This window comes from the organism of the source record quoted next, unplaced genomic scaffold (genome assembly GCF_019419815.1).
Source record: "Pyrus x bretschneideri cultivar Hongxiangsu unplaced genomic scaffold, Pyrus_bretschneideri_v1 Contig7, whole genome shotgun sequence".
Lineage (NCBI taxonomy): Eukaryota > Viridiplantae > Streptophyta > Magnoliopsida > Rosales > Rosaceae > Pyrus > Pyrus x bretschneideri.
This window is the reverse complement of record NW_025999809.1, coordinates 4,944,391-4,966,720: the sequence shown is the minus strand read 5'-3', so window position 1 is coordinate 4,966,720 and position 22,330 is coordinate 4,944,391. Positions and strand designations below refer to the sequence as shown.

The 22,330-nt window shown below is 34.6% G+C and overlaps 2 protein-coding genes across 6 annotated transcripts; one reads left to right on the top strand and one right to left on the bottom strand.

Moving 5' to 3' along the window:
- Positions 1-13,289: 13,289 nt before the first annotated feature.
- LOC103928683 (sm-like protein LSM5) lies at positions 13,290-15,528 on the bottom strand. The gene is made up of 4 exons (XM_009337770.3): positions 15,371-15,528; positions 15,156-15,279; positions 13,850-13,922; positions 13,290-13,563 (listed from the first exon to the last, which is right to left on the bottom strand). The coding sequence occupies exons 1-4, from the start codon at positions 15,405-15,407 to the stop codon at positions 13,531-13,533; spliced, it is 267 nt and encodes an 88-aa protein (XP_009336045.1). The 5' UTR covers positions 15,408-15,528; the 3' UTR covers positions 13,290-13,530.
- Positions 15,529-15,962: 434 nt separating this feature from the next.
- On the top strand, positions 15,963-20,720 carry LOC125472380 (uncharacterized protein YKR070W-like). 5 transcript variants are annotated; one of them, XR_007254325.1, is made up of 12 exons: positions 15,976-16,471; positions 16,582-16,685; positions 16,767-16,802; positions 16,908-16,981; positions 17,109-17,149; positions 17,467-17,687; positions 17,775-17,909; positions 18,053-18,147; positions 18,834-18,945; positions 20,027-20,213; positions 20,314-20,397; positions 20,642-20,720. XR_007254325.1 is itself a non-coding variant. In XM_048573716.1 (6 exons), the coding sequence occupies exons 2-6, from the start codon at positions 16,584-16,586 to the stop codon at positions 17,582-17,584; spliced, it is 357 nt and encodes a 118-aa protein (XP_048429673.1). In that variant the 5' UTR covers positions 15,963-16,471; positions 16,582-16,583; the 3' UTR covers positions 17,585-17,768. The 5 variants fall into 5 exon arrangements, 2 of the variants coding, with proteins under 2 accessions (XP_048429673.1, XP_048429674.1); XR_007254323.1 differs by lacking the exons at positions 18,834-18,945; positions 20,027-20,213; positions 20,314-20,397; positions 20,642-20,720 and having other exon boundaries at positions 15,964-16,471; positions 16,582-16,671; positions 18,053-18,130; XR_007254324.1 differs by lacking the exons at positions 17,467-17,687; positions 18,834-18,945; positions 20,027-20,213; positions 20,314-20,397; positions 20,642-20,720 and having other exon boundaries at positions 15,965-16,471; positions 16,582-16,671; positions 18,053-18,130.
- The last annotated feature ends 1,610 nt before the right edge of the window (positions 20,721-22,330 follow it).

Sequence of the window (22,330 nt, the reverse complement as noted above, 5' to 3'; positions counted from 1 at the left end):
GTTATCAGTATGCTTTTAAGATAATTTTCTTTTTCAAATATAGCTAGAGTCATTGCGTGATTTAGATTCTCTTCATACTCAATCATTAGATTTCATGATGCTCTCAATTATTCTTCAATTGTAATACATATTGTATTTCAATCTTACTTGGTAAAGTTTCATTTCGTATAAATATGTACATGGCAAGATGAATCCGTGATTATGCCGTAGAGTTCTGACTTCTTTTTTTTTTTTTTACCTACCTAGATTAATTGACTGACAATCACATATATATCTTATGATTATGCCGTCTGCTTTATATGATTATAATCTCGTCTTATAAGTTTTTCTTGTCTCTTTATACATACACACATATAGACATATATATATATATATATATAATGCGCACATATATATATGTATAAGCCTATAGTGCTCCATATACACAAACATATATAATCATGAAGATGACGAACCCAGATGACGACTTCCTAACATGCTTCGTATTTTGCTCTATATCATTTTATGGCGCATGTATCTTAGTATTTTCAGACGTAATTAATTTGCCCTTATGCCGTTTGTTTTCCTTCCCACTGTTACCACTACGTCATAATCAATTGGAAAAGTGATCAATTATCTTTATTACTACTAGTAAATAAAAGCAATGACTATCATATATGAATATCCAGCTAATATATAAAAATGTCATATTTACAATCTGCGTTTTTCATTGTGGGTATCTTAAAATTAATTATGATATTTCATATGCCTAGCTAATTAATCTTCCAACGCAGGGAAGTAAAGAGGCCAATAACGTTTTCCTCCTTTAATCATTTCTTGGACCACACATATCCGCCTTCAAAGATATTTGTTTCTACAAGCTAAAACTGATCTCTTTAATCCTATAATGCTTTTATGGATGATTTTGATTCAGCACACTATATTATGATAAGTTCATTATACCATATAAGGGATAAGGACTTCTAGTCCATCTAGCTTTCATCATACAATCATAATCGGACCTTAGTCCATTGATCAACAATTTTTATCCGATAAGGATAGGTGGGTATGTAGCCCTATACAGTACAAATTTAATATTTATGTTCAAGCAATTGGGAGCCTATAGCTCATTACGCCTGTAGCCAAATGGGTATATGGATATGTCGGATGTGGTAGATTCAAACTACCTTGAGTATTTTTCTCTGACATTCATGAGAAAATTATTTTTGTCCATTTTCTAGAAATGAAATTGCACACATCCTAGTGACAAATTATTGAATCAAAACCTAGAGTTCGTTAGATTCAAAATAACTGAAAGTCGAAAGTTTCTTTGTTTAATTACAACATGCAAACCAAAACCTTTTTTTATTATTTTTACTTTATATATATATAGCTTTGTGGTTATGTAATAAGACATAATGAGCATGTATATATATTAGCTTTGTGGTTATGTAATAAGACATATTGAGCATGACTCTGCCTCACCAAAATATTTGGTGCATTTTATTACCAAGCCTTGATTAAAAACAAAGGAAAAATGGTTGAGAAAATTTTTATAATTCTCCTATGAATTTGATCTCGGTGGATATAGCTCACCTTGAGGTATAAGACTTGTTTTCCATGCATATGGAAATATCATTTTATTCCATTCTTAGTGGTTGAGTTTATTCTCTCACCTTGAGCTTACAAGAAATTAACGGTTGAGTATCTCCCCATAGCTTGGCTCTTTATTTTATTTATTTTTAGTTACTTTTATTATGTTAATTTCGATTTTGTTTATTTTAATTTTCTTATGTTACTATGAATTCTTTAATTCAATTTATTATTTGATTTTTTCTTTTTGTTTTTTTTGGTGTCGTTGGAACTCAGACACTTGTCATGTGGTGTATTTTTATACATATTAATACGTTGTACTTCAAAATACATTAATAAAATGCATAGACATGTAGTATATTTTAGGTGAATTTTAAGTGCTTTTAAAATGAATGAAAGTGCTTTTAGAGAAAATGTTTTTGGTTCTAAAAGCACTGAAGTGCTTCATGCAAAAAGTACATAATTGCTGCTTCTTGAAACGCTTTTTTCTAAGGATTGATTCCAAAAACGTTTTCACAAAAAAAATGCTTTAAAACTATTTCAAAAGTGACACACCTCAACCCAAAATGTCCACCTGGACACCTGAATCGAGATGTGCTGGGCAACACCTGAAAGGTGATGAAGCTATAAAGTGTAGTGATGTAAAAAATGTGAATAAATTAAAACCTAAAAGTGACTAATTTAGAGTGCGCATGTGAGTGGGATTGAATCCATATTACACAAGTGATGTTAGAGCAAAGATAAATTGCAATAAAAGAAGAGTAAGGATATTTATACCAAAAGGAGAAGTCTCCTACGTAACAGCTTTTACCAACAATCCTCATCATCACGAAAACCTCTGCCACTAAAAATCCTAGAGGGGTGAAAAACAAGGATGAGTAGGCCTAAAAATAAAGTTTGTAAAACCTTTTCGAAAAGTGTAACCCCTCACTGTAAAACAAGTATATGGTTTCCCAAAAATATTATAATAATAGTATGTAGTAGGTAACCTGTAGTAGAAGTGATTCAAAGATGTAGGGTACAACAACGAGGTATCTCAACTTTAAATCTCAAACCATTATTTTAAGAAATCAATGCTCATTAATTTATGTAGGCACACAAGTCCACTGTAGAGATATTCAAACAATGGAACAGGTTGGGTGAAGGTTTTACATTCTAGTACTACATCACGTGAGTTGTGCTAGTCGCATCACATACAAGTCCAGAACATCACACAAAAGGATAGGCTGGCACCTAACTCTGGATCTAAAGCAAATGTAAACGGTGCATGTGAGCTACAAGTGAGCTAGTCTTTCACCCAGGACAGTACAAATAACTAAGCGACACAATGCAAACATGTAATAATGAGCAGATAAAACACAAGGATGTCATGCCACAAGTTTATGCTCACGAATAATATTAAAAACATAAAGTGCACGAAAAGTCTATTTGTAAAGCTAAACATGGCATGTCACATCATAATATATAAAAGCGGTTGTTGGGAAAATCACATATACGTATATATATATAGACGTAAAAACAAGGTACTCACTCATAGGTACTTGCGATGTCACATCATTTCGAGCTAAGAAAGTCGGAGTCCCAAATAGTAATCGCACCTAACTATAATATTGGGTCTCATCAGTAAAACTCAACTAACATGATCAAATTTGAGAAAATAGAGTGCGGATTTGGAATCCGAGCGTCGAAATACGCTAAAAGAGGTTCCAGGCGAATTTTGTAAAAAGTAAACGAAAAAGTCAACGGTCAACCCTAAAAGTCAATTGAGATGCCTCGGTGGTCAACTATGTTAAAACTTCAGAATTTTCTTAAATGGATGTCAAAAACAAACTCGGGACGTCGAAATTAGCCTAAGAAGGTTTCTGAGAAAATTTCGAAAAAGTCAACAACATCAACTAACAGTTAATTTTAACAGAATATTCCATTCTCAAATGGAATATTCTGTTAAAGTTAACTGAGAGGTTAACAGAATAGTCCAAGGGAATATTCCCTCCAAAATCTAAAATGGACTTGGGTTGGAACAAACACCCAAAGGTTGGGGCTTTAGCCCCTTCCCTTTTTTTTTTCTTTTCTTGTTCTTCTTCTGGATTGTTGCAGATTTTGGTCGGAAAATCTGGGGAGGAATTCAAACACTCCGTTCGGAGCCATTTTAGAACCAAATTTTTCCCATAATATATCAAAACGAAGCTAGGAAAGTGTAGAACAATTTTGGAGTTCAAAAGGTGGCTGAAGATGGTCAAAAAATGGCCTGAAAGATGACTAGTCTGTCGAAAACTGGGTAACTCATTGGAAAACTTTCTTGACGGCTAACTCGTCGTGGTTTGTTCAAAAATTGGCTCGAAAGCCACGGAGGTCACTGGAGTTCGTTGTTGGGGAAGACATGCATGCATATATTCATAACAGGGTTTAACCCTTGAAATTTCAACATAGAAACACAGCTCAAACAAGATTATAACCCACAAAAACCACGTTGAGGATTAGAACCTTACCTAAGGTGAAGTTTGAGAGATCTCAAGCTCTCGGTGTTAATGGTAGAGCACACGAGGGTGCGCTAATGGTGCATGCAAAACCATCACTAGGTTCCCTGAGTCTCAAGGATTCCAAAGATATAAGTTTCAAGTTTGATTTGTGAAGGAAATGAGGTGCAGCTAGGGTGAAGCTCTCGGAGCTTAGAGAGTGTGTGTGTTTGAGAGTTAGAGAGAGAGAATGATTTTCAGAAGAGAGAGAGAGAGAGAGAGAGAAAGAGAGAAAGAGAGAGAGAGACATGCACGGGAAGGAGAGGTAAGAAAGAATGGAAGTGAAGAAAAAGAAATAATAAAGAAAGCTAAAGAAACAGATGTGAGATAAGAGTGTTATAGTAAGGATGAATATAATAATGATTGAGTGTGTAAGTAGAGAGAGAAAAAAGGGCTGACTGAACCAAGGCATTGGTGCATAGGGGTGGGCAAACGGGTAGAGGAACCGCGGGTAGGGGCGGGTACGGGCTAGGTCCTTTTTTTTTTTTGGGAACAAGCGGGGCAGGGCGGGCCGGGCCATGGTTATTTACAGGGCGGGCTGGTTCCTAAACCTTAGACAAACAGGGCCCCTTACCGGCCCGTTTCTAATTATAATCAACGATCGAGATTGAATGATAACCTATCATTCAATCTTAACCGTTAATTTGTAACCTAGGTTTCCAAATCAGTTTCAGACTTCAGTGTTCAGTCTCGATCTCTCCGACACTCCAACCCTCTTAGCTCTCTCGAATTCGCGGTGCCGCTCCTTCGTCCACCGTCTCCGACATGACTCCGGCCAGCCACAAGCAAGCCACACACATGGACAAGCACATGCACCCTGCTACTCACTCTCTCACTCCCACGCCCCACCTCTCCACCGTCACTCCCTCAAGCATTGACTCCCTTGACAGCTACAATCTAATAGTGTTTACCATTGGCGTCGAGTTCGCCACCAAGACTTTCTGGGGTGGGAAAGTTGAACCTACTTTCCAGGTTCACCGGGAACGAGTTTAATTTGGAGTCCAAGTCTACCATTGGCATCGCCATCGAGTTCGCCACCAAGACTTTGCCCGTTGATTCCAAGCTCATCAAGGCTCAAATTTGGGACATTGCTGGCCAAGAAAGGTGATATTTGTTCTCCTATTTCTTTTTCCCTCTCAGTATTCTTTATATTTTTAGTTTTTCTAATTTGGGTTTGATTATCTAGCTGATTACTTGGAAATATTTGATATATATAATATATTGGTTTGAGTTTTGATTGAATGGTATGCTCAATAGTTAGTTTGAGTTTTGGTTTGAGTTCTGTGATCAGACAAACAATCTAGTTGGATTAGGTATGTATGCAATAAAACTACAGTTCATTGTTTGTCCTATATAGTTGGAAACTTGGAATATGGTAGAGATCTTCAAATGAATGAATATGTGCAGTTCTGAATATATACATACATATATATATATGTGTGTGTGCAGTTTTGAATCTGTGCAGAACTGCTGTTTTTGCTTCTTCTGTGTTGTGCAATGTGCATTTCTGTGTGGTGTGCATTTAAATGTTGTGTGCTGAGCTTAGCTGTGTGTGTTTTGATTACTATATGGTGGGAAAACAATGAACGTGCTTCTTCTTTGTTTTGATTATTAGTGGTGTGTATATTTCTAAATATCTTTATTTGATTAATGAATATACTTTCAGTATTTAATTTTTACAGATTTTTACATAATGTCTCAATCTCAAAGCCAAAGTACTCCTAGTACTAATGTAGCATCATCTATGGCTACAATCTCAAAGCCAAAGTACCCTTAGCAATTGCTGGCTACAATATGTTATGTGCAATTGCTGCACTCTGTGCAAATTTTTTTTTTTTTTTAATTTTTAACTAACATAAAAAAAAGGGGGAACCGTGGACCCAGCCCGAATTCGGTTCAATTCATGTAATGAAATATGACGTACCCGGCCCGACCCGTTTCGTTTAAGCTCCGATTCCTTCAAAATTAGGCCCGACCCATGACCAGCCCTAGTGCACACTGCAAGAGGTTGGTTTTTAAAGTTTGAACCTATCTAAGGTGAATTTGCATTGTTTTGAACATAACTTCTTCATTATAATTTCGAATTGAGTTCCGTTTGCAGTCACGTGTTCGTAAAAATGAGTACTATTCGAAAATAGTAAAATAAAACTGGAAAAGTGAAGGTAAAATTAAAGTCCAACGTGGAAGGCCTATGTGGCATCTCAGGGGATTTTTGATAATTTCACTACTAATAAGAATAAAATACAATAAATCTCGGGACAGGATGTCACAAAAACATTTCCAAATGAGTCATAAAATGTTTGTCAGTGATGAAGTAGTGACGATGAAGCATCACTAAGAGCATTTCAATCATGCTCTCTATTTTATAACAAAACTTTAGCTAAAATAATCTAAAAGTTATTTTAGAAGCTCTTTACTCTAATCATGCTCTCTACTTTAGAGAGTTATAATGACTATGAGTTAATAATTAGAAAATAGGAATTAATTATTTATTTAAAATTAATATTAAAACAGTTAATTTTAATTTTAGAGAGCCACTACAAGCTCCTCTCTCTCTCTCTCTCTAGGAGTTTCTGAATGAATCAGGAGCCTCTAAATGAATCATATCTTGAATAGGGAGCATGATTGGAATTTTTTTATTTTTAATTCTACCTAAATTTTAGATAGGAGCTCATTGGAGAAGTTCTAACTTAGTTGATGTTATTTATTTGACCATATGCCAATACTGTAGGGATATGTCGGCGCCCGAAACTATTAAGTCGATTTGATAGTTCAGTTTATCTGCATGTTCCTTTCCAGTTTTTTATGATTCCTTCCAACAACCACTGTAACATTTTTTTTTTTTTTCTATTTAAACCCAACTGGAATGCTACTCAGAAACAGATTATCACAACACACACTGCGAGAGAGAGAGAGAGAGAGAGAGAGAGATGAAGATAAATTCACGGAGAAGGGAATAGGTTAGGTCCATGAGTTGAAACCCTCTGTTATAAAAATAAAATAAATTGGATGATGGGAGTAGGTTAGGTCCATGAGTTGAAACCCTCTGTTATAAAAATAAAATAAAGTTAGATAAAAATAAACAAATTACAAAATTATAAAAATATATAAAATATAAAATAAATAAAAAAACAGAATTGATCAACATTATGCCGTACAAAAATTGCATAAGGATAAACAAAAATAGGGTATCAATTTATTGTGGATTGCAGACTACCTCAAAAATAAAATAAAATAAAATAAGATTATCGTCCTGAAAGAAAGTTCAAATAAACCAACCCAGCCCTTGTATATATAATTTGAACTCGAAATAATTTGAAGCAGTAGTAAAACTCCACACCAAAGACCATTCTTCAATAGTGCCAAAACCATTAATCCATTGGCGATTGGTCATGTTCTACAATATTTTTGGCTTTTGAAACATTTCGGGTCACGTCTTTCTGCCCCGATATTCTTGCAATAGTGAATTGGTGAGGAATGCCATGCATCTATATATCACATGTTAATCGATCAAAGCCAAACCTAATGAATTGCCGACCATAAAAGTTGCAAGGAAGGTGCGACGAAAGCTACAAAACAACTTTACATGTTGAATTCTTAGCAAATATTTTCTGCCTTTAATTTGTGTGGGAACCAAGGGGCATGAGCATTGAGAAGGACCGGTCTGCACCATATATACGTCATACAGGGTTTGGAATATTGCCATGATCGAGGAGGGCCGGTCTACAGCATCCACCATTCGGTAGTGGTGATATGAACCGTCACGAACATATGCAAGATTCCAAAATGTGGATCTTAATCATTTTAATGTGAGAAAATGACTGACCATTTTTTTTTCTTTTTATCATGCACGATTCATTAAATCTAATCTTCCAATTTTTTTATTGTTCTAATAATGAGAGAGGGCAGAGCTAAAAGTGTTAGATGACTAGTTTTAAAAAAGCTTTGGGCAAGAGATGTGGCTAAACTTGCTCCTTGAAGAATCTTGGGCTATTTTAGTATGCGCTAGATATGTCCTATTAAAAGTTTTTTTTTTCTTTTCATTTTAATGCTAAATGACACTAGCCTAGGCTAATTTGCATACATGATGCATGCTCTTATGTGATTCAATCTTTATTATATAATAATTAGCAATCCCACCTATGATATGTATGTTGGAGAAAAATATGAAAGTAATAAGCAGGAGAAAGGTGTAGAAGAATGTTAAACCTAGAGAGCGTTGCTTAAGGAACATTATTATTATTACTATTGCTATTGTTGTCATTGTTGTTGTTGTTGTTATCTAAACTAGATGTTAATAAAATATTGTTTGTCAACTAAAAACTAATCAAATTTACTTGTATACCCTTTTAATACAAAACTGAAAGAAGATAATAGAAAAGAAAACAATGTGGCCATTAAAGTAATTTTGTACAAACAAGCTTTTCTATTTTTTTTCTAAAACTCACATGTTACTTTATCAATACCGTCTCAACTCATTCTCTCTCCCTCCTATCTGTCAACCCCTATTTTTTTGTGATGTTTGCCAACCTTTTAAAAACAAATAACTCCTCTCATAAAAAAAATTAAAATACAAATATTTAAGGAAAGAGATCATCTCCAAATCTTTTCCACCAAGGCTACCAATTCAAGTGATCCGAGCCTTTGAAATTTCACCCAACGGCAAAAAATTATTATAGCTTTTAAGGGACCAAAACAGGTGGGTCGTTAGATGAAATTTCAAATGCTCGGATCACTTGATCTGGTGGCCTTGGTAGAAGAGGTCCTCTTTCCAATTTTTAAAAAATATAAAAAATATATGGGTAATGCTAGGAAGACTAAATTTGCAAACTAAATGATGTATCACCAATAAGAATAAGCACGTTCATCAACATGTAAGTAATAAATCAATCATCAACTTTTATGTCCTTTAATTTTCAAAACTTTATTTACAAATTTAATTTCTCTAACGTTACTTAAAAAATATATATCTCACCACACAAAGTGTGTCACTTTTGCTAGTTGTTGTTATTATTATTATTATTATTATTGTTGTTGTTGTTGTTGTTGTTGTTGTTGTTGGGGTAACATTATTAAGGAACATAAGTTGCTGAATTGATGTACTTTCTACAACAGTTTAAAGTACAGAATGTTTTTTTTTTTTATCCTTTTTGTTGTGGGTGCTTTAATTAGATGAAAATTATTAAAAAAAATGAAAACAAGGGAACAAGGGAATTTGAATCAATTTGGGGGTGCACCACCTTTTGTTAATTCTTTACAAATAACGTATTAGTACACTACTATACAAATTTCATTACGTAAAGATTATCTTTTAAAAAAATCAATCAAATTAGAGAACGTTCAATCATTTACATAATTATTTAATAAATGAACGGTTCACCATAAATATGTTACTTGATACCGATACCATTTATTTATTCGACACATATATGTGGCTAAAGAATTCTTTTGGTTGATTTTTGTATAGACAATCTTTAAACAATAATTAAGAAAATAAACAAAAATACTAAAATTTGTATGATAAAAATACAATAATCACAAGGGGTGATAAGGCGACGCACACATTTGAATCGATCAAATCTATGAGGCAAACCACTTGTAGCATGCTGTTAAATAAGGTGACGCACACATTTGAATCGATCAAATCTATGAGGCAAACCAGTTGTAGCATGCTGTTAAATGACAGATTGGCCGTGTTTTACACTCTAGGAAGAACAATAGAAAACGTGTTTTATATGGCAAAGAGGAAGCTTTCAAGTTTCAAGCCCATTTAAAGAGGAAGCTTCCAAGTCCATGCCCGAGTAATTATTACTCATGGGGTCGTAATTATATATATGCGTATTATGCATACTATAGTGAACGGTTGAGTCATGCTTCTCAGCATAAACATGCGTATTATACCAACAAATTGAATTCTTAACAAAATACTATGCGTATTATAAAAATGGAAGGTGCATGGAAGTGCAAAACCTACGTATTGAATTCTTGGCAGACCTTTTCTGTCTTTAAATTGGATAGGAACATAAATTTTTTGTGCCGTTGGAACTGTAATACTTGTCATGTGGTGTATTTTTATAAATATTGATACATCGTACTTTTGGAATATATTAATAAAATGCATAGGCATTTAGTATAATTAATTTAGGTGAATTATAACCCCATTTGATGATAATCTGAACAGTGAATACTCTAAGAGCTCGTTTGGAAATATTTTTAAAATGAATGAAAGTGTTTTTGTAACAAAATTTTAGCTAAAACAATCTAAAACTTATTTTAGAAGCTCTTTACTCTAATCATGATCTCTACTTTAGAGAGCTATAATGACTATGACTTAATAATTAGCCTATAAAAATTAATTATTTATCTAAAATAATATTAAAACAGTTAATTTTAACTATAGAGAACCACTATGAGCTCCTAAATGAATCCCTATCTTGAATAGGGAGCATGATTGGAGTTGATTTTTTTAATTCTACCTAAATATTAGATATATGCTCATTTAAGGAGCTCATTCGAGATTCTCTAAGTCAAATTGATGTGATTTATTTGACTTATTATGCCGATATTGATAGGGATATGTCGGCACGAAAGTAGTTAGTCGTTTTGTTAGTTCAGTTTATCTGCATTTTCCTTTCTAGTTTTTTATGATTCCTTCCCACAACCGCAGTAACATTGTTTTTTCTATTTAAACCCATCCGGAATTATACTCAGAAACAAATTATCACAACACACTGTGAAGAGAGAGAGAGAGAGAGAGAGAGAGAGAGATGGAAAAGAAGATAAATTCAGGAGAAGGGAAGTCATATTGCCTCAAACCAAAGCCTGGGGGTGTGGTTCCAGCGAAGAGAAGATCTGTTAAAAGCTTGATTCTCGACAATATTCTCCAATGCTTCCGGTCTCTACTTCCAGGCCCTACTAGTTCTCCTGCTGCTTCCCCTTCTGCAGGAGTCTTGGCCGACGACGGCGACAAGGCCAAAGCATCCAGCGCCAAGAAGATTATGATCATCAGCAGCCACGTTTACCCTATCCCACCATAATTTCTCTTGCAGACGACATTATAGTTAATGTACGAGGAGTTGTGTCTCAGTTGTACGTACAATTATAAACATGCAAAAGTGTATTTTGCTACGAATTTTATATTTACTTCCTTGAAGTGGTTCTTTGACCTCAATATATATAATTTAATGAATTTGGTGTATTTCTCTGCTTTATTGAATTTTGTAATTAGATTCATAGCAATTTTCATGAATCGGGAATTTCACAGTTAAGCCATTTTCACAATTTAAATCAAGACCGTAACACTGGACGGGAGCTTGACAATTTATTTTCGTTTTTTGACTAAATTCACGCTTACAAAGAGGATCCAATCATTTTCAATAATGAAAAAAGGTATAAATATATTTTCAATAATTAAAAAAGTATAAATCTATGTTCAATAATAAGAAAGGTATAAAATTATTTTCACTGTTGTGGTAATATTGATTGTAATAACTTGAGAATTGGTTGGTTGATGTTCCAAGGATCAATAATACCAAGAGAACCACAAAATCCAATTTTTGGAAAGTGAATTGGCAGGCGAATATTTGACATTAGAAAATTAAGGTTAGAAAGGGACTAAGATTATCTCTCATTCTCTTTCCATCTCCTTCCCTCCTCTCCTCTCACATTCTCTATTTTGTATTTCTCTTTCTATATAAAATTAATATAATATGTTAACGTAGCTTAACCGTAATCATTCAAATAGGAGGGAAAGGGAGGGGAGGGAAAAAAAATGGGGAGAGAATCATACTCCGTTAGAAAGTCAACAAACCGACATATGTATAGTAAATTCAAATAGGTGTGTCTATAACGCCGCAACATCCTATTATTTTTCATTTAAATCATAGCACATGTATTATGTATATGTTTAACATTATACCTAAGTAATGGTTGTTGTTCATTAATTCTAAAGGAACTACTTCTTAGAGTTAGAGAATTACTGCGATTTTTTATGATAGCCTAAATTAAACCTTTGAAAGTATTACCTAAATTCTTACAACTCAATACCCATAACATAACACATGAAATGGTGCATCCAATAATATTTCTAATACATGTAAAAGTTTCTCCACTACTAAAAACTATTTCACTCTCATTAACTAAAAAGTTATTTATTTTCTCTTGCGTACAGAACAAGCAAAAATTATTGATTGTCGCTTTCGTTCAATTCTATTTGGCAAAACACATGCCAGCTTTTCCACGACTTTCTCATTTTAAACATCAATTTTGACCTCTTTTCTGTCTTTATCAATGAGTGAATACTTGGGCTTGGTCCCTTATGGTACTTCAGTCACATAGAAACAGAAACCGGCTGCATATCGAAACTTCTGCTTTTAATTTTCTAATTTTTTAGGTGGCGTGAGTGTCATGACCGGTGGCTTGCCACAGCGGCAGTCAAAGTAGCAGGCAGGAGTGCTATGGCTTCGTGATTTCTGGAAAGAGATCCTCTTCAGATCTTTTCCTCCTAATTCATCAAGTTCGAGGATCTGAATCGTTGAAATTTGATCTAGTAGCTAAGGTTATTATAACTTTTAAAGTGAGCCTCTATTTGTAACCGTTGAATCAAATTTCATCAACCTGAATCCTTAGACTTGATGGATTAGAAGGAAAGAATCAAGAGAGTTTCCCTAAACCGAAAGACATGAAATTATCAGAAAACTGCACAAATTGGGTCAGCAACAGAAACTCTTAACTTCCATTACATTTGTGAACAAGAGGTATTTCTTGATTTTACACCTGAACTTGTATAGAACTGCGAATTTCCCATTTGAACTTTAATTTTAGCTAATTGCCCCTTGAACTTTTTTAATTAGCCAATTTCCCCTTGAACTTTAATTTTAGCCAATTATCCCCTAAACTTTTATGATTAGCCAATTTCCCCCTTGGCGTTAGATTTTAAAAACTTTTATTCAATTTTTCATCCATCCATTTTTTTCCATTCTTTTTGCCCTCGTATAGTTGTTTCCGTGATCAAGATAGATGGAAAATTGGATGAAATTTTTCAAAATCTAACGCCAAGGGGGGAATTGTCTATTTATAAAAATTCAGGGGGATAATCGGCTAAAATGAAAGTACAATGGGAAAATTGGCTAATTATAAAGTTCGAGTGGGTAATCAGCTAAAATTAAAGTTTCAAGGAGGAGATTGACAGCTCCATACAAGTACAGGAGGCAAATCGACAAATATGCCTTGTGAACAATAATAAAGATCAGCCTGTCAATGTATATGAAAAATCAACACAACTCCGAATTAGAAGAAACATAATACACCATATCCTTAATATGTCCTAGAACCACGTCGCTTCCTACTAACAAGAGTGCCGGGTGGACAAAAAAAAGAGAAACAATCTCCCCCCAACCACATGTAGTTTAAATATTCAATAGCAGGGTGGCTAGTTACCCTCTCATTCCGCTTCAGGTGAGCCGCCAGGGACCAGCTGCATTGTGCACAAACCATTAGACAATTTATTACAAAAGTTTGAACATCTTTCATCTCTGTTTTATGCTGGGTCTAGCTTCTATTGAAAAGGCCAAGAAGTAGATGCCATAAGCTTGTGCAAGTAGTTTAAAGATTAAGTTGTCAAATATAAGGCGAGCAAAGAAAAAGGCCACAAAAGGTGCAGTACTATACTTGACAAAGAAAACCTAACAATCGCATGCATATTCACTGGAAATTCAATTATTTCATCCAGGCAAAATAAAGACCACCCATGTTTTACTTACAATGGCAATATTGTTTCCATTGAGTAAAATCTGATCAAGCTTGGTTATACGTCTTCCTTCGGGAGTAATCTCACTGTACATCCAAATAAAATAGCAAAGGCCCTCCATATTAGCATGCATAATAGATCACAAACGTGGAAAACCATATAGTAAATAGAGTGAATGAACATAATTAATGGCTAACATAAACCAATGGATTTGGCTACAATACTTTCAAGTATTTAATACAATCACCATCTCAATGGTCAGATGATGATTGTATTAAATACTTACATTCATATGAATTATCTATGACCGTCATATGGTAATTGTGAAACAAACATGTAAGTATTGTCGCCGGAGATATCCTAGTCCAGTTTCTCTTTTGATCCCAAAACATTACAGTACATTGATATGACCAGTGAAAATCAATAGTGCACAGAAAAAAGGAGGCTGGCGGAGAAAGAAGTATGCCTTTCTATTGCTTAGTTTCTTCATCGATCATATTTTTAATTGCAATTTTACGCATCACACTCAGTGTCCATATGAAATCACTCTTGCTATAGGAGCCTCACACAGGACTCTATCTACCTTATGAAAACAACTTGTATTCAACATAGTCTAACTAAGAAATGTCCTAAAACTAAGCTTAAGCAATTCCATGACTTTGCCAGCTTTCTCAATCTAGTATAATTTGATGTGTCAACTGTTCCATATAAAAACCAATCCAAGTATTTTGGTATCCAGATAAGAAAAATCATAAGGAAAAAAAAAATAGATAACCAGTAAAATTCTAATACATAAACGAGGATGCATTCAACCATCCACAATGTGCTTTACCACCAATCAAATCTAACCTTTCAGAATTAAAAACCCTAGTTCCCATTGTATATAACTAAGATTCAAAGCTCTAGAGGCTGTCCAGCATCCTTCGAGATTAAAATAGACAAGTTTTTGGAGTATTGGGGTGCTTGACATTTTACTAGCAGATTATTGAAGCTCGATAATCTGTACCGACTGCAATTGCAAGTGCTCGATTCGGACTTCCAATCAACTGATTGCCATGAACAAATTTCTAATATAAATACTAACAAAGCCAATTCAGATTTTCCAAGACAGTAAAAAATACCTCTGTCTCACTAAATCCCATATCCATATTAGACCCAATACATAACTTTCTACTCTCTTCTCCTTTTTCTAAACTTTCCACCAATTAATCAAACAGTTAAAGCATTCACAAAACTAAAGACTCAATCCTGTACCAATCCAGTAAAAATCCCCCAATTTTAGGGTTCCATAAGAACATAATTAAAGGTGAAATTCATACTATTCGGTGACGTCTTCCAGTACCATGTTGACGTAGACATCGAAACCCCTCAGAGTCCCTACGAGCTCCTTGTCTCCCTTCATTATCACCCATATCTTCGACCCTATGCACCGGTCGATCAACTCTGCGCCGTTTCCAGGAAAACACCTCAAATTTTCCGAGTAATTTTCTCGAGAAAATACGGGAATTTAGAAAAGGGAAAGGAGTGGTCAAACCTGATGGGAGCAGCTGCGACGGATTGCTGGCGGCCATTGGAAGCGGAGGGACAAGTTCGCGGCAATCTTTGTCTGTCAGACTGAGTTCGGAAGTATGGGCTCAACACTTTGTTAGCGCGATTATATGAGCGTGCCAGACTCGCAATGTCCAAACTACCCTCGATGCCTTTACAATGTTGGGATTTTTCAATGCATTGAGTTAGTACAAAGACGGTGAAGTGACACGAAAAAATGAACGGAAAATTAGAATCACCTTCACTTATTACTCTTTAGATCAAACATTCTATATATACTAAAAGTCGATGGATTGGCACTGTTCATTAACAGTGCCGTTCTGGTTTCGTCCCTCAGTTTCTTCATGGTTTTTCGGCTTTAGTGGGATTGTGCAGTAAATTGGCCATTTTGCCCTTCATCATAGGTGTTGTGCGTGCTTGTTGGTTCTATTTTGAAATTTAATTAGGATATCTAAATTATAGTCATGTCAACATTTTTATCTATATATATAAAGTGAGAGCCCTAGAATGGTGAAGCTTTCCAAAATACCAAAATTGTCCCTTTGTTTCTTTCAAAATCAAAACCCCAAAAATTCAAAAAAGAAGGACAAAGTGGTAAAAAAACCATAACTGGAAGAGAGAGCATCAAAGCGGAAGTTGCAGGATAAGGAATGAGAATTGCAAACGTGGGATTCAAACAACCCTCCACGTTCTACGAACTACCAACCAGATCAAAGCCGGCACCTCGATTTCAATTCCTATTCTTTCACGTCCTTCCCCCTCACTCCCAACACCATCTCCACTCCCTCTCTCGCTCTCTCTAAAATCTAAAATTAAATCACGGTGTGTTTCTGAATGCAGGGAAGAGGAATTCTCGAAATTTAGCTTTGCGCAGGCAAAGTGTGGGCTTTGAGAGCGAGCCAAAACTATCTAGCGATTCGATGGAATCGGAGAAGGAATTTCCAGGGTTGAACCAGAGCCTGTACTCGACTATTGAACCTACCCTCTAGAGAAAAGCTTGACGGAGCCGAAACCGTGACCAACCATCATCCGCTTTCTCCCATAACATCATACGCTTATTCTCGCAACTCTCCTCGCAGTCCACACCGTACGATCAATCTCTCTCTTTATTTATTTATTTTTCATAAATTTAATGATGATGTTCTACGGCGAGATTCAAGTGGGTTTAATCCTCCTGATTAGTTTTAATTTCATCAGGGATGCCTTCGGCATTGCGTTCGACATCGACGGCGTCGTTTTACGAAGCGAAGCTCCCATCGGAGGCTCTCCTCGGGCCTTCAGAAGATTGTACGACGATTCTGGTACCCCCATTTCTTATACCCATCTCCCAATTTTTTATCTTTCTGGGAATTAATTTCTGGAATTTTAAATTTTTTTGCCAGGTAATCTCAGGATTCCATACGTGTTCTTGACAAATGGTTAGTTTCTAATTTGTAATTTTTCCACCTGGTATAATCCAAATTTTTGTTTTTTTTTTAAAAAAATTAATTGTTTTAAATTTTTGGGTTTTTTGGTTGTGATAGGAGGTGGGATTAGTGAATCCAAAAGAGCCCTTGAGTTAAGTTCACTTTTAGGAGTGAAGATTTCACCTTTACAGGTATATTTTTGTTGAGGGTTTTCATAAATTTTTATAATTTTAACTCTTTTCTCCAGATTTGTGTGCTTTTTACCTCTTATTTTTATGTAATTTTACCTTTTTGTTGATTGCGTGGTGTTGGATGCAGGTTTTACAGGGCCATACACCTTTTAAGCAGTTACTAAACAGGTATGTAATATGATGCATATAAGCTGAGTTATGGGTCAGAAAGTAAATTCTTGCTGTACAAGTTTATACTGTTTTCTTTTGCGTTTGATCGAGTATTTGCAGTGCTGGCATGGTTCATTTTTCTGTGCTACATGTATATTCCTCTAGGCTAAATGTGGGAATGAATAGTTATACATGGTGCAAATCAACTTGAATTATGCATCTAAGCGTATGCATTTCAACCTTACTAAATGGTCAATAGACTCACTACGTAATTTGTCTGAGAGAGAGATTTCCTTATATTCTTCTGTTCAAGATTTTCAGTTTGTGTTGTGCAGATTTGAGAATGAACTCATTGTTCGCTTTCTGTCCAAAACTAAGTATTTCATGGTACAAAACCAGAAACTTGAACGGACATCCATTGCAAGCATATCCCCTGATCATGAAATTCCATAGGAACAAGTTTTTCAGTAAAATCCCACAAAAAAACTGCTGCGCTTGGGGCATTTTACCGCAAAATCTCTCTGGCTTTAATTCTTTGTTGTTTTATCCTTTCTGTGTGAGATTCTATCTTATTTTTTATAATCTCTGCATTCTTATTCATGTGCTTATAACAACCATTTATTGATTATTATTTTTCTTGCAGTTCCAAGCTTTTGATGAATTCCAGATGGTTGCGATTTATTAGTTAAAGTTACTTCTTGCTTCCTGTTTGGGTTAATATTTAATATTGGGCTTTATGTTAGTGACACCCAAGGATGCCAAAGTGATAGGACTTTAGGTAGGAACTTGCATCCAAAATCCCATGTTGTTTGACAATTGCATATCGATTTTGGCATGAATGTTGGGGATGAGGCATATATCTTAAACCAGATTACTTAATTATAGTTAAATTAACTTTTTTTTTCTTTTTCTGTTATGTAGCTGAAGCAGCTAAATTTGAGTGTTTTAATCGGTTGTATATATCACCCAGTTTACTTGTTCCTACTGCTGCTCAACAGGGACGAGTTTCACAGTAGGTGAGTGAAAAATCTGGGTTCTTAATTTTCTATTTTCTGATTGAAATTTGATGGTATATCTGAATCAATTGGAAGACTAAGCTAAAAGTACAAGTGGTATTTTTTGGTTAATTTGTTGGTTTTTTGGATGGCTCTTCTGGGTTGTTGTTAATTGTATGTTTTATGATTGAATTTGGCATCAATTTATCCAATGGATTAATGAGCTAAAACTACAAGTGGGGTTGTTTTGATTTTTGGGTTGTTTAATTTTCTGTTATTTTATTATGAGAAAATAAGGATTTGAACATGTTAATTAGCTAAGAATTAGTTTACATTGGACAATATATATGATTTTGGATTCGTGTTGGTGTAGCTAGGGACAATTATATATGTGGATGGATGTTGGGTTGGAAGGTCTACTCATAAAGAAGAACAAATCTAATGGTAGAGTGAAACTGAAAAGCAGCCAAACTTAAATTGCAATTTGCCAAAGAGCACGATTGGCCCTTTGTTTTAAAATTTTCATACTTCTCATTCTTATGTACCCTTATGTATCGGTAACGTGTATTCAACTTTAAAACTTTATCCGAAACCATTTGGTGGGTGTTTGGAATTTTGGAATTAGATTTTCAATTTGGTTTGTGAATTGCTAACTTTATCAACTCCTCTTGCTTAGCCTCAATTATTTCAGTTGGCATTGGTTGCAGACCCATTTGTTGAGGCTCGAAGAAAAAGGAAGGGGGGAAAGTATATTCTTGCCATAGATTTTCTGTTGGGAGTGAGCATTGAAGAAAAGGGAAGGTGATAACAGCGGAAGAGGTGGCTTTTTGCTTTTGGCATTTTGTTTTCTTCATTTTGCTTAATGTTGAGACTTGAGAAAATAACTTCTAATGTTGAACCCCAATTCGAGAAGATAATGTGAAGAAAAGAAATATTCGTAATTGTTATTATGTCCAAGATCAAACCAATTATGAACAATTGCTGTCCTCTAACAAAAAAAATTTTGACCGATGTTTAGTTATTCATAATCTTCTTCGTAATCTCAAATATCCATGTAGTCCAAAATCATCCCTAAACACCAGCGGGGTTCGAGAAGGATTTTGAATATCATAACAGTTATTCATAATTATGATTTTGTTAAGGAACCTTGCGTGCATGCATTGTTTTTTTTTTTTTTTTTTTTTAATCCATTTGAACCAAATCATCCCATCCCCATTTGCACCCCAACGACCAACAAAGCACCCCAAAATTTCTTAAGCTGTGTTGATCACAAATTATTGAAGATCATATCCTTAAACTAATGAACCAAAATTACTAATAAACATAATACCTAAGAAACCAAAATTACTAAAATTTTAAGGATATCATAACATTTTAGAGCTTATATGTGCATTGTTGAGTTATTAGAGCAAACTAATAAATATAATGAACCTACATTGAATACAAATTCTTCTTTGTCATGTGGTAGTTTTTTAGCCTCTTATTACGGGTTACACATTTCTAAAAACTTTTTATATTATGTCCAACCCACATCCGTCATTTATGATAGGGTTTAGGGGTATTAAAAAAGTTTAAAATTCTACTCATCCAGTTGACATAAAAATTAAAACTTTATAAACAATGCTAATTTATAAAAGAAAAAAACATGAAAGCTAAATCATATCCAAGTCCTAACACGAACCGAGAAGTGCATATAAGCCCGTCATTTCCTTGCACTAATACTTATTACACTTCAAAAGTATTTTGTGATCATTTTATTTTGTTCTTTTGTATTATAGTGATGTGTAGATAAATGTTTTTTCTTCTTCTGTTCATAGGCATCTACGTAGACTTTTTCGTATTTATGGAATGTCATAGAATTTGTATTCAATTTAGGTTCATTTATTTTTAAATTTTTTAGATAAATTTTTCCATGGAGCGTGGCCAAAGTCGTGCAAGACAATGGCGTCAATCATTGAGTCCTGAAGAACATCAAAGATATCTAGCTCGACGACGTCTAATAGCACAAGAAAAAAGACAACAAATTCCAACTCTATATGATGATCATACTATGACATCCCCCAGTAACATACAACAAGAAATTCCTGGTATTTATTTCATATTCCTTTTTCTTTAACTCATACTAATGCAAAAAAAAAAAAAAACAAATCTAATTTCTAATTTTTCTTTTAACTATGCAACAAGTAGGTCCCAATAATATACAAGAACGGGTTCAGTTGGCTAACTATGATGTTGAGGTCGACCCCAGTAATATAGAACAACAAATTCCTGGTATTTATTTCAATTTCTTTATTTGTATTTGTTTCACACTTAAAAAATTAGGTTATTTTTTAAGAACAAAAATTAGTGAATTGAAATCTCATTGTATTCTTTTCTTCGATACTTTCATATTGATCTCCATGTTGTAGTTATTTTTAGTGGTAGTCTTACAAAATATTAGACTCACAACTAAATATATTAAATATTAAAGACAAAATTTTTAACTAATCGTATTATAATGTGGTCTATTTATTAGAACAAATTGAGCATGAAAGCGCGAATTCAAGGGTTTTGTCAGATATCACAAATCATGATGACCAAACTTCTACTAGAATTCGTACTCATATGGGACAGTTGGCACATTCAAATAGGTCACAAATATCTTATGGGATGCTCTCAATTCCTCCCCACAATGGTGAGCTTAGTATATAATTTTATCTTTATATAGATATGTGATTAGTTACAAAGAAAATTCTTATACTGAATGTTGGATATTCATGTAAAAATATCAGAAGAAGAACATGCAAATAGAACCAATTGTCATGTGCGCCAAACCAGAGGAAGAAGAAACCACAATTGTGTGCTAGAAATTATAATGAGAATCGGGGTATCCTAGGTTGCCAATTATCTGCTCCAACCACATGTCCGTACTGCTATGCACGATTGTTTGCTCGAGAAACTTTGAATATGTGTTGCTTGAAAGGAAGAATTGTTTTACCCCCAATACAATCCCCACCAGAAATGGTTGCTCTTTTCTCTGACCAAACAAATGAGGGTAGACACTTCAGGCAAAATATTCGAGCTTACAATCATGCATTTGCATTCACTTCAATGGGAGTACACGTGGATGAAAGAATTAATATTGGTGGTCGTGGGATTTACACATTTCGTGCTCAAGGTGCATTATATCATAAGATTGGTGGACTTTTACCAAATGAAGGGAACAGACCGCGATTTTTACAAGCTTATATATATGACACTGAGCATGAAGTTGAAAACCGAATGTGTGAAAGTGAAGTTTTAGATAGACGTGTGGTTGAAAAGATACAACATATGTTGAACAACCATAATCCTTTTGTTCATACATTGCGAAGCCTCGGACAACGCCAAGATTTGCCGAATTGCAAGTTGATCCTAAAAGAGCAACCAATAGATCGGCGTCAGTATAGTCTACCATCAGCATCACAAGTTGCGGCAATTATAATAGATGGAGATAATGCCACAATTGCAAATGGAAGGGATATCGTGGTGGAGACAATTAGTGGAAGACTTTCTCACGTCCGAGACTATGTTGGATTTTATGATCCCTTACAATATCCACTATTGCTGCCTTACGGTACATATGGATGGGATGTTAACAGTCGTGATGATGGTGGAAGAGCAATAACATGTTGCGACTATTATGCTTATATGTTACAGGTTTGTACTCATAACATAATTTATTTCCCGGTACATATAGATGAATTATGATTCCTATATTAAAAGCAATATATGAAATTTGCTTTTGTAGATACGCCATAATGGATCATCACTTTTGCTTCGAGGTGGACGTCTCTTGCAACAATATGCTGTAGATAACTACATTAAAATTGAATCACAAAAACTTAGATGGTTGCGTTCTAATCAAGCCACAGTTAGAGCGGATCTCTACAAAGGACTTGAAGACTCTCTAAATGCAGGTCAACACAATGCAGGTATATATATCGTTTCAGTCATCGTTATTTAGAAATATAACTTTGTTTAAAGTGTGTACAATATATATAGCTAATTGAAAATAAAATATTATTAGGTAGCATCGGGCGTAGAATTATTTTACCATCATCATTTGTTGGAAGCCCACGTGACATGTACCAACGATATCAAGACGCAATGACTTTGGTTCAAAGATTCGGAAAGCCAGATCTTTTTATTACCATGACATGTAACCCAAGTTGGGAAGAAATCA